The sequence below is a fragment of the Marmota flaviventris genome, chromosome 6 (genome assembly GCF_047511675.1).
Source record: "Marmota flaviventris isolate mMarFla1 chromosome 6, mMarFla1.hap1, whole genome shotgun sequence".
Classification (NCBI taxonomy): Eukaryota; Metazoa; Chordata; class Mammalia; order Rodentia; family Sciuridae; genus Marmota; species Marmota flaviventris.
Window position 1 is genome coordinate 27827220 of NC_092503.1, and position 13713 is coordinate 27840932.

At 33.1% G+C, this 13713-nt stretch overlaps 1 protein-coding gene across 1 annotated transcript in view; it reads right to left on the bottom strand.

Annotated features, from left to right (window-relative positions):
- The window catches only part of Pex7 (peroxisomal biogenesis factor 7), a 65152-nt gene that overhangs the window by 47088 nt on the left and 4351 nt on the right, over window positions 1–13713 (bottom strand). The window contains exons 4-5 of the mRNA XM_027938442.2: window positions 1109–1186; window positions 637–745 (exon numbers count right to left, since the gene is read on the bottom strand). Coding sequence (XP_027794243.1) covers window positions 637–745; window positions 1109–1186 — 187 coding nt within the window. The remainder of the gene's footprint in view (window positions 1–636; window positions 746–1108; window positions 1187–13713) is intronic.

Sequence of the window (13713 nt, forward strand, 5' to 3'; positions counted from 1 at the left end):
GCCACTACAGTGTGAAAGCAGCCAGACACAACATACAAATGAATGGACATGGTTGTGCTCCAACAAAACTTTATTTATAAAAACTGTCAGAGAACCATTCTGACATGAGGCTAGCAGTTTGCCTAGGTGTGCTCTATTTCAAGATTTCTTCTACTTAGTCTTCCCTGATTCCTCTGATTTACTACAATTGCTTTGGTTACCAATCATAAGCCAAGGACACAATTTTTATTCACAAGACCAGACTTTTTAGCTCCAAACTCAACCTCTTGTTCACAACCCCCCCTCCAATCACACCCCCTGTATCTCACGGGTTCAATACTGTTCTAAGACAAAAGATTTTCTCTTTCAAATATATTTATTATCTCAGTTATGACATTACCATCCACAAATCTGTCCTTGCCAGGAAACAAGGAGATATCCTTTAGGAGTCAGATTCATTGATTCATTGGAAAGCAATTTGAGTCTCAGCTAATTCTTTTAAAGAGGTTAATAAAGAATGAAACTTCTTAAGAGCACCAAAGAACAGTAACGTGTTACACTTTTCTCTGAATTTAGGGTACACAGTGCCACCTAATGGGGAAAAACAAGGCCACCCTCACTGCAAGTAAAGTTTTTGGTAAATTCAGATTTGTTTACCTGAAGCTGAAGCAAAACAACCAGGGATATGAGGAGACCAGATTGTGCTATAAATGACACTTTCATGACCTCTAAAGGTGCACAGAGACTTTTCAACAGTTGGATCCCACTACAAATAAATGAATAGATTAATTATTTAACAGAGATAAATTCAAATGTATGCTTTTACATATATTACATGTACAATATACCATATATATTTACATATACACATACAATACACATGTTATCTCAAGGCTTTAAGATCTATTTTCATAAAAAACAAGGTGGTCTTTAAGGGGCCAAAATAATCAATGCTAAGCTAATTAGGTTCTAGCCAAAAGACTAGAAAATTTTAAGTTATAATGTTCTAATATATCTTTTAAAAAGAAAATTGTTCAATTCTTAAGTTACAGAATAATACTTTGGAAAAGAAATTCAGTAGAAGCACGGGAGAAGAGAGTTTTTGTTTTTAAATACAATGCTGACATACCACTTTGACAGTCTGATCCCATGAGCCAGACACCACAAGCTGTTCACCTCTGGTTTGGCTCCAATCAACACTATATACCTAAAAACATTTAATGTATTTAGAAAGCATAATAATATTAAATTGAATATTATATTTTATCTCTTTACGATGATAGCCAGCTAGAACAACCAATTTACTTTATTAAAACATCAAATAAAGTCCTAGCCATCTCAACATAATGTTTGAGAAATGGAAAGGAAATTCTGTCTATACTTCCATGCATACTCCTTGTAGATAAGACTCCAACTGCCCTTAATATGATTCTACAGGATATTTCCAAACCTCCTTCACTAAAACAAATTACACGTATTTTTAAACCTACCAACAAATCATTGTTTGCAGCACCCATGAAGAAATGTCAAAGCAGATTAGAAAGTTACTCATCTAAAAAAGCTTGCCTGGTCAATGTTTATCAGAAAGCATTAAAATTCAATTAATATCACTATCTGGCCTTTCTTTAAAAAATAAAAAAAGCTTATAGAAACCAGGTGATCCTTTCAGATCTCTTGGTAAACAGCTTTATTTATCCACTGCCACTATTATCTTTCACTGCTCTCAGTGAACCATTTCAAAACTTACATATGTGCATAATTATACTTGATGAAAGTAGTCCTGACATGGACCTGAGTATATGTCATTAAATATGACCAGCTAGAGGTTATTTTGAATCTTAAAACTCTTAATTTCCACATATACATAGGAAATATAAGTGTATGGGATTCACTGTGATAAGTAAGGGTTACTTGCTGTCTGCTTCTCAGTGCTATATACTGAGTCATGTTAGAGCCTGATTAAAAAAAAAAATCAGTAATACAAATACTGCCTTTACAATCTGGATGTTTTGTCACTTAGATATGAAATCTTAAAAAGTAACACTTAGGGAAACATAATGACCTTAGCATATGGTATCTACTACATAGAAGTGAAGATTAAATGGGATATAAAACAAAGTGTTGAGAGCATCTGGCACACAAAGCTAAATGAAGATTTTTGTTGTTATTAAAGTATATTGTTGTTATTTTTGACTTTTCACATCAGCTTAGAGCAGGAGTTGGAAAACTATAACTAGTGGACCAGGGCCAAAGTTGACCCTATGCTTGATTTGTAAATAAAGTTTTATTGGAACATAGCCACACCCAATCATTGATAATGGCTGCTTTGTGTGCTGCTTGGGCTGAGTTTAGTACTTGTGACAGTTACTTGGTAGCCTAGAAAATCTAAAATATTTACTATATGGTCCCTTAATAGAGGAAATTTAGAGGATAAAGTCAAATTCTTTGGCTGTCAAGAACTTTAGCAATTGCTTCCAAACTTTTTTCTATCTATAACTAACAGATGCCCAACAGCTCTTGGCTTTTGCTGCCCCTTCTATTTACTTTATGAGTGGTTCCTTTAGTATTCAAAGTGCCTTCCCTCTTGCATGAATATGGACAGCAGGTGGACCAGGACTAGAGTAGGGTATATGAGACACTCACTTAGCTACCCTAAAACTTGGTTATCAAGATAAATAATCTGTTAATGCAGTATTTTTAAAATTTAAAAATAATGCAAAAAAATCCATGATGAACAAAATGTAAAATTTTCTTTTTTTTTTCTGGAACCTTAATAATTTTATTTTTAAAAAATTTAAAACTTTTAAATAGTACTGCCCTTGCTGGTACTATCCTCACTGGAGCTGCATTTAGGCTCAGAATGATTCCATTTTGCTTGTGAATTCTTCCTTTCTAAGAACTTAAAGCTCCTGTTTACTTGTGAATTCCCACTTATCTGTCAAGATGTGGCCCCATTACTTCCCTTATGAACTGAAACCTCCCTGAAACCTCCGAGTGAGTCAGATGCTCCTTTTTGTGCACTCCACCAGCAGTTTGTACCCACTTCTAATCCAGCACTTGGCAAATTTTACTAAAAGTAATGTTAAATAACTGCCATACCTGCTCGATTTTGGACACTCCTCATGAGCAAAACCACTGAGTTTTGAGTACACTATATTCATCACAATAAATGAGGCACTCAGTAATTATTGGTTAAAATAATTTAGCTAATCCAATTTACTTTCACAACCTGCAAAATTGTCACTGAGTATAGTATAGAGAACTACTAGCTAAAGACTAACATCTTCAGCTCATAGCCCCCTGCCTCCACACAACTCCAGTGTGATGCCAGAGTCAAAACCTTATGACTTGTCATCTCTAACACTGCAGGAACCTCCATCAGCTCAGACAGAACCCAGTCCTAGCAGAACAGAAGAAAATTATGCTAATGACACTTTCTTATCTGCCACACAACAAAGTGGCAAGTAATAGGTCTCAAGAACAAAGTTAAGGACAGAACATGGTTAAAAATGGGATAATAGGGCCTGGGGTTGTAGCTTAGTGGTTGGACACTTGCCTAGCACAAGTGAGGCACTGGGTTCGATCCTCAGCATGACATAAAAATAAATAAATAAAATAAAGGTCTTGTGTCCATCTACAACTAAGAAAATTGTTTTAAATGGGAAATTAAGGAAACATAGTCAACTCAATAAATACCTCACTTATCTTACTATGTTTAAAGTATTTGGATATAGTAAAGGAACTAGCAAGCTGGGAGATCATGCTTGAAAATGAAAGAACTACAGATATTAAGTTCAAAAGGGGTGTAAGATGGAAGATTCAGCTTGATGCCCAGAAGAAAATACTTAAGCAGGGCTTTGAGGGCTGGCTAAAATGTCAGTAAGCAGAAATCAGAGATGAAACAGTGACCCCAGATGCCTCCAGACATAAATAGAACCCTACGGATTAGGGTTAGTGAAAGCAAGATAATACCAAGATTTTGTCAACTATCAGTTATGGTGGCATTAACAAAAGTGGAACACGGGAAGGTGGACATGAATGTACAATTTTATACACATCAAGTTTGAAGTCACAGCAAGACAGCCAAGGGGAAATGTCTAGTATGAATATGGTTTGGACATTAACTTCAGGTTTTGAATAAAGTTCACAGCCAGAAAGATATTTAAGGAGATAGATGAAAAGCAATAACTGGATTTTGTTAACCCAATCTCAAATCAATTTGCTAATCTATTCAACAAACATTTATTAAGCATCTACCATGTACAAGGCACAAGGAAAGGAGCAGTTACAGTATTAGATAAGACTGACCCTCACAGATATTATATTTAAGCAGAAGACACTTATAAATAAAAATATGCATAATTTCAAGTTGCAATTTTAAAAACCTATTAAGAAAAATAAGGAAATTAGAAAACAATAACAAGGGCAGGGTCACTTCCCAATAAAATAATCAGGAATGACCTCTCTAAGCAGACACTTCAGTATGAAAAAAGACTGGACTCTGCAAATATGAGAGGAAAGGCTTCAGATAGAGAGAACTAGAAAAGACTTTAAGTAGGGAACAAGTCCTCCATATCAGGGGAACAGCAAGGGTAAAGAGTTAGGAGTGATAACATCCTAAAGGATGGGGGTTAACAGTGTGTGTGTCACCAGGTGACGTGGTACACAACTGTAATCCCAGTGACTTGAGAGGCTGAGGCAGAAGAATGGCAAGTTCAAGAACAGCCTCAGCAAGTTGACAAGACCCTGCCTAATAAAATAAAAAGAGCTGGGGCTACAGCTCAGTGGTAAAGCAACCCTGGGTCCAACCCTAACACACACAAAAAAAAATTCTGTATGTAATCTCTCTGAAGAGATCCATCCTTTAACTGCTTTCCTTATCTATTCTTATTCACCTCCAATCCATTACCAGACTGCATTTTAAAAATTATAAAAATAATAACAATATTAAGACAAGTATGATGGCACATATGCCTGTAATCCCAGCTTCTGACTAAGTCTTCAGATCTAACTTCCAAATTAAGGAAATAGGAAGGGTAGAGGAAGAAGTTAAATACCACCACGAGGAAACAATTAGCCAAATCTAGAATATAAGACAGGACCAATAACTTGGTTGCTTAAGCAAGTAAATACCATGGGAAAGGTTATTTAGATTAAGAGCCATAACAGCTAATTGTAAAATATGGACCTTATTTGGATACTGATTCAAATAAATCAACTGTAAAAAACAAAAGATATTTTTGTGATAATCAGGGATATAAGAATTACAAATTCAAGCCCAGCCTGGGCAATTTAGCAAGACCCTGTCTCAAAATAAAATAAAAAAGGGCTGGGCTCAGTGGTAGAGTGTTTGTCTAGCCTGTGTGAGACCTTGAGTTTGATCCCCAGTACTGCAAAAAAAAAAAAGGGAAAAAAATGTATAAATGTCATTCCCCTGTAAAAAGCCTTCCAATAGGTTTCAGACTATGTGACTTCCAAAACTTATCTTCACTCAACATTATGAGATTCATGTTGATTCATATTACCCAAAGGTCAAAATCATGCAAAACTATGCATGACTTAGGAATGCATACATACGTAGTAAAGCTAAAAAGAAAACATAAATAGAAAATTGACGTTAGTGGTTATTCCTGGGAAGAAGGAAGGAAAAAAGGAGAGAGAGGAGGGATAGGATTAGAGATGGGTAATCAGGGACTTCCATGGGGCAGGTAATGTTTTATTTCTTAAGCTAGATGGTGAATATGCAAGTGTTCAATATACCATTTTTTACATTTTACATATATTTTGAATGTATTAATATTTCATAGCTTTTTTTTTTTTTTTTTTTTTTAATCTGCAATGACTTCTCACTGATCTTAGCACAATGATCAGTGACTGTTGCAGGCCCACAGTCCATCCTTCCCCCTTCCTTTGCCTCTCACCCTACTCCTCTGGCCCCTCCATTTGAATAGTTCATTTCTTCTTTTACTCCCTCAGAGTGGACATGGCAAATGATCAAATTAAATATAAAAAGGAAGAAAAATATGCAGCATTGGATTTTATGCTTTAAAAGCAGGGTCCTCTAAATGCCTACCTTATGTAATTACTCTTGGCAGTGGTGAAAAAAATTGAGAAAAATAGAAAAAGAAAAAAATTTTAAAACACTGAACAATGTTTTGTGCTGCTTTATGAAATCTGAACTTCAACAAAACTAGTTTGAGAAGACAAATTTTATTACTGAAACTAATTCCCAAAGAACTCATTTTTAATCTACTGTAAAATAATGTCCTTTTTAAGTTGGTCTATTTAATTAAAAACCATCAAATACAAACTATGCCCATAAATTTTTACTTATCTGTATCAATGCAAAGGATAGGGACACTGACTTCTAATTACTAAGCAATTAGAAAGGCTACATATTTCTTTTAATGTAAAACTTAAATCTAAAAATAATTTTTCATTATGGAAATTTTAAAGCATGAACAAAATTACAGAGAATAGTATAATAAATCCCCAGGTACCTATTACACATTTTCTGTGACTATCAATATTTTTTGCCCATCTTGTTTTATCTTTCCCATTATTGACAGATTGACTCACTGCTAAAGTATTTAAATATCAGATCATTTTACTCATAAGTACTTCAGCAGACAAGGATTTTTTTACATTAGTTATTAAGTTTTATGCATTTTCACCCCTAGCAAGATTAACAAGTCTCCAATATCAACTGACACTCAATTTATATTCTTATATCCCTGATTATCACAAAAATATCTTTTGTTTTTTACAGTTGATTTATTTGAATCAGTATCCAAATAAGGTCCATATTTTACAATTAGCTGTTATGGCTCTTAATCTAAATACCTTTCCCATGGTATTTACTTGCTTAAGCAACCAAGTTATTGGTCCTGTCTTATATTCTGGATTTGCTAATTGTTTCCTCGTAGTGGTATTTAACTTCTTCCTCTACCCTTCCTATTTCCTTAATTTGGAAGTTAGATCTGGAGACTTAATCAGATTCAGTTCAATGTTTTTGTAGCTTCCTATTATATTAGGAAGCATATAATTTCTGATTGACCCACTTTTAGTGATCCTAGATTGTTCAGAGACTGTTTCAATCTTAAATTAATGATTTTAACATCCATGGATGACCCTCGCCTACAGTCATTATTTCATTAGGGGCTACTAAATGATGATTTTCTAATTCTGTTATTCCTTCTGCATATATTAGCTAGGATTCTGTTATAAAAAAATTTAATCAATTTTTTGTTATTCTACAATAAAATTCACACAGAAAAGGCAAGGTAAATGCCTTGTTCCTTTATCTTTATTTATCAGTTTTCAGAATAAGGACTTGTTTATCATATTAATCTTTAATGATCAGTTATTTTCTAATAATTATAATTTCATGTATGAATGAAAATACATATATAAGAGGGTGTGTATATACCCTATACTCCAATTCATTGCTATAATCCTTTGTGATACTCAAATTGTCCCATCTTTGGCTGAGAACCACTTCCAGTTGTTTCTTCTGAACCTTGGACATGCAGCCAATGGCCCCTTGTAACGTTCTTGCTTTCTGACACAAAACATCCAATTTTAAGATTGTTTCTACTTACCCTATATTCCCATGTCTCGTATTTCTTATATTAAAAATTTTGGTTTCTGATGACATAATTACTGTTAAGCTTTATCCTGTGATATACATATAAGAATTTCAAATAATAGCATTGATTTTTCTGAATGCAGTTTAAAATTTTTACTGTTTATCAAACATCCCTTTGGGGTGAACAATACTGGTTTCTTAAAGTCACTTGAAATCATTATTTTTAATACCTGATCATGGCGCCTTTTGACAGATAACAATATTAATTTGTTTCTGTTTGTTTTCAATTTTTAGCATTGCTTTTTTCTTTCTGATTCAAATTGTGATTCCTAATTATATAAAATATTTCAATGATCCTACCTCAAAAATATGGAGAAATTTTATATCCATCTTTGTCCTCACTCCCCTTTCTTTCCCACTCCATTTAAAAGCCTTATTAGTTTTTTCATTATCTTTCTTTCTATTGTTTCTTTTTGAAATACATACATATAAAATGTAATACATGTTTATAATAATGTAAAAAATTAAAATACGTATGCTTATATTGCTGCCTTACAATAAATTTCTCATATATTTTAAAAGTTCTGCAAATAAATCCATTTCATATGAGCTTGCAGCAAAACTAAAAATAATTTCTAGTTTCAGGATTTAAAATTATGAAATAAGATTGCATAATTCTCCTACATATGTTTCTTAATAGATTCTAAAATAAGAGAGATGGGGTTCCAATTCCCATCTATGGTTCACTCACTAACTTGGTTTGGAGACAAGTGTATTGTTGACACCTACACTGAGTAAATGAGAGCAATGACAGATACAGTAGCAGTAATCATGCATGAAAATGTTTCTTTACTTGAATACATTATATTACAGTTTCCATCTATTTAAAACTATCATTTTCTCTTCTTTAAAATTTTTTAGAAAGCCTTGAGATTAGATAAGTGGACTGTGAATAATAATTTTGCAAGGTAAAGTAAATCACTCCCCTTATTAAAGATTTTTAAAATCTACATTTTGATTACTATAATCTTCAAAATACTAGACAATACACATATGACCACTATGAAATTAAGGCAGTGGCTTCCAAATACTGAACATGGAAATCATCTAGGAACCTTTAAATAATACTGATGGCTTGCTCCGATCCTCAGATGTTGTGAACTGACATGAAGACTTTTAAAAGCTCCCCAGATGATGCTAAACTAAAGTATGACAAAGTCTGAGAACCACTGAATTAAAACAAGAATTTGCACATCTTTCTCATTTTAAATGCTAAAATTTCAAATGTCTGAAGGATTTGTCTAGTCCTATATAACAGCTGATGCTTAAAAAAGTGGATTAAGTGGAACATGGGTAATGTTTATCCAGCCATGTGTGGCCTGCTTTATACCGAGGGGGTGTGGCCCAAAATCTATATAATCATTTTTCTCTTGAATTTTCACAGCATAAACTCCAATCCTGTCAGCCAGGCACAAGATAGAGGTCCATCGTGAAATGACCTTTATCCCTCTTCCTTACCTCATCTTCCAACTTTCTACTATACACTTTAAGCTCCAATTAGACCAAAGAACTTGAGGTTGCCTGAATGTGTTACACTCTTTCACAGATCTTAACTTATGCAGATGCCTATCTCCATCACATATCATTTTTCATTTAGGCCATGCTTTTAAAACATAAGGATTAAAAAGTAACAATCAATATTGTTATAGACTGGATCAAGGTATTCCCTCAAAGCACAGTTAATATAGGAATGCTCAAAGGTGAAATGGTTAGATTATGAGAGTTGTAACCTGATCCATCCATTAATATGAATGAGCCAAATGGGTGATAGATAGGTAGGGCATGGTTGGAAGAGGTAGGTCACTGGGGATGTGTCCTGGAATGGTTCATCTTCCCTGCAGCCCCTTCCCTACCCTCTCTGCCTCTTGGAAGACAGAAGCAGAGAAGCACTCTTCCACCATGCCCTTCTGCCATGATGTTCTGCCTCACCTTCGGCCCAGAGCAATGGAGTCAGCTAATAATAGACTGAACCTCTGAAACTGTGAACCAAAATAAACCTCTCCTTCTCTAAATTGTTCTTGTCAAGTATTTTGGTCATAGTAACAAAAAGCTGACCAATACAGATATTACATCCTATTGGCAGTAAAATCTAAAATGAGAGAATTGATTCAATTGATACCTAACTAGAAACTATTTTCCTCCACAATCACAAGTTTTACTACTATTTCAAACTATAAAGAAATCTTACTACAGTAATCTACTCTAAAATGAATGGCTGAATGTGACTAAGTATGAGAAAGGAAGTACATTGAGTCTAATTCCTTCCTCTAACCATTCCTTTTTTTTTTTTTTTTTTTTTTTTTTAAGGAAAAGAAGGGGAGAGGAGGGAAAAGGAGAGGAGGGAGGGGAAGGAAGAAAAAATTCTCTTTAGACAGCAAATCTATTATGCAGCTTTAAATATAAATATATATCTAAATGGGTCACAAGAGTGTTAAATGTATGAGTGGTTGTCATTCTACATTAATAATTTTACTGGTACTCATCATTACAGCCTTCTCAGCACCTATCATTACTAAAGGGTGAATAACTGATTCTTTTTTTTTTTAAGTTAACAAGATTTTAATCACATGGCACACCATTACTAAAAAATGTATAATCAAATATATTTTCTCCACAATAGGTTATTAAAAGTTTCATGTTTAGTTCAAAGTAAATTTTCATAAGCTATGCTCAAAAACTTTAATGAATTATACCGTATAAAAATTCAGCAAATTATTAAGCCTTGGTATTTTGACAAAATTTAACTATTTTAAAAAATTTTAATGAGTAAATTGAAAATGAAAAGCTGAAATAAATATTACATTGACTCTGCATCATCTTCTCTCTTTTTTTTTGGTACTAGGGATTGAACCCAGGGCATATTTACTACTGAGCTTTACCCCATGTCCTTTTTATTTTTTAATTTGAGATAGAGTCTTGATTAAGTCACCCAGGCTGTCCTCAAACTTGGAATCCTCCTACCTCAGCCTCCCAAGTAGTTGGGCCTATGCCACCATGCCTGGCTTGATTCTACATCATCTTTAAGGTCAACATAACTCACTATCAACAATATTGTGCCATAAATCATGAATCAGAAAAACAAAATTCTGGGTTTACACTCATTTTTTTCTCCTTCTTACTGAACTTTAAATTTTTTTTATTCTTCCACTTCTAGTATATGTTCAGAAGTATTCTAAACAAAGGCATTTTGAGAGTTCAAAAGTAATAATGGCTTCAGCAAACACCAGTTAAACAATATAGAGAAGAATCTGATTACTGCTTCAATGCTAATTTTAGAAGTTGTACACATACATAATGTTTTTCTTTCTTTTCAAATCACCAAGACCTTCATTCTTCAAGGCCTAAAATATATCTGTTAGATCTCTCCTTTTTGATTCATCTAAACATCTGAAAATCGATTATAGGGCATTTGTCACAAGTAATCAAGTATTAAAATAAGTAAACAGAGAATTTCTAACACATTTTACATTTTTCTAACACCATTATAATAACAAATGGTAGTAGTTCATATTTTATTCAGTGCTGGCTCTGGTCCAAGCAGTCACAATGACCCTGATACAAACTACTATCATGCTCAGTTTACAAATGAAGAAACTAGGGTTTAGGAAAAAATAAGTAACTTGCCCAAAGTCACAGAACGGGTAAATTACAGAGCTACGACTCATATGGAAGGCTGACAGCAACTATGCTGTTCACCCTTCCATAGGAGAAGACGGCCCATTGTTTGCTACTCTATTTTATAACATAGCTTCCCTGAACATACCAGTGAAAAACACTGAAACTGTGTACACTCATTCACTTACTAATTTATCAACAATATTTATAAACTCCTCAAAGCATTCATTTGACCTAAAATACTTTTTTAACTGTTTCTTAGCACCTGGTGTATACAATGTACAGAATGTGTTCCCCCAAAATTCGTTTGTTGAAATCCTAACCATCAATGTGATGTCAGCAGGAAGTAGGGCCTTCAATTCAATCAGGTCACAAGGATTTAGTTCTCAAGAATGGGATAACTGGCCTTATAAAAGGGACTCTCAAGAGCTTGCATACCCTCTTTCTACCATGTGAATATACATGTGAAGACAATGATCTGAAATCTGGAAGTGGGCTCTTACCAGAAACTGGTCATGATAGCATCCTAACCTTGGACTCCCAGTCTCCAGAACTATGACAAATTTCTGTTGTTTATAAGCCACTCGGTCTATGATACCTTGCTATAGCATCCTGAACTAAGACAAAAATCAGTACCAAGAAGTGGAGTTGATGCTGTAACAAATACTAAAAGGTTATCTTAGTTTATTATTACACATAACCAAGCAAATTAATACAATAAAATAATGATAATAATAATAAAATATAATTGTTCAAGCTACTTTTAGTTGGGCTATTTATTACAAGGCATCCTAAATGATACAAATGCTCATCAAAATTGCATTTAAAAAGAAAATGAGTAGGGACAATCTAGAATAATCAATTGTAAAAAAAAAAAAAAAGATACAAAACAAAGTATGTTTTCAATTTAAAAAGCCAGTTTCATAATTATAGAATGATGTAAATCTGGTTTAACAGTTGTTCAAATAACAAAGATTTTCACAAGATCTAGGTGCTTTACTAGTGAATTCAAAGTAACCCACCACTATGACACAGCTGAGAAAGATATACAGCCTTTTCAGGGAATATTCTTAGAACCAGAGGCTCAAGATTATGGTGGCAAAGTCTTATATAGCACAGCACTGATCATCACATTTCTGGAATAAATTAAGTAGGCTACATTAAAAGAGACATAGAAAAACAGGAGAGTACCAAAGGAGGGTTTCCAGGAGTGTGAAAGATGTAGAGACCATGTAATAGGAGGACAGTCTAAAGAAATGACAAATGCACAGTTTGGAAGAGAGAAGACTAAAATGGGCATGATGGCTATTTTCAAGGGTTCTCCTAGAAAAGAGGGAGTGGACTTAGTCTCACTATTTCAGAAAAAGGCATGGGAAGCAATGCTGGGTGCTATTGGAGCTTTATTCAGGCATAGAAAAAGCACTTTTCCAACCATTCGGATAACTTAAAAGTCAAATAAGTTACCTCCTAAATATAGTGAAATTCATTTTCACTGAAATGAGTAAAAAAAAAATGACCATCCATTAGGGACATTCTAGAACATATTTCCCAGGAAATATATACACACCACTGATTGTATAAAAAATGTTTTTTAACTGATATATACATTTTATTCATTTATATTATATATTCATTTTATTAATTTATTTTAGCATACATTAAAAACATACTATAATGCTTTATATTTACTCTGTGTAAATGCACATGCTAAATTAGTTAACAATCCTATAACTTCACAAATATTACTATTTTAGAATAAATGAAGTAACAATTTGAAGTTGATTTAAAGAAAAAAATCAAATAAACATGACCCATTTTATGTAATTAGATATATTATTTTATGATCTATCTTGTTTATTTAGAGAAGCAATAAAAGTCAACAAAAAAATAAACAAAAAAACTCCTGAGGGAAAAAACATTATTTATAATACAAATGGTATAAGAAGATGGTAAAACTCATGAAGGCACAAAATATGTTTGAATTTTGGAAATGTTTTACTATGGGAATTCTTTCACTGAATACCCTGAAACAAAATTCTTCCTTTAACAGTTGTCTTAATACTCGTGATTCTCTAAAAACATGGTAATTTACAACTATATTTATTCAAACAACCTTCATGATATAACAAAGTAACTAAAAATTTTCACTGTTTTCAGTACTAATATTAGAAATATTAATTTTCTACACAATATTTCAAACTGAAATCAATATCTCAATGGACTCAAAACTTACATTCTGTTTTCTAAAACAGAATAGGCAATTCATAAATGTAAAAATGAAATGCACATTGTATTTAAAGTGCATAATTAAGAAAACTCATTGGTGTAGTGTTTTTCTTATATACTAATAATTAAGGCCCTACTACTGGTACTGTTGGTTTTCTATTTTAACACAGAAGAAGTGAAAGTATTTCCTATATTTATAAATTTACAAAAATACTGGCAATAAAAAAAGAAAAAATTATCTAAAA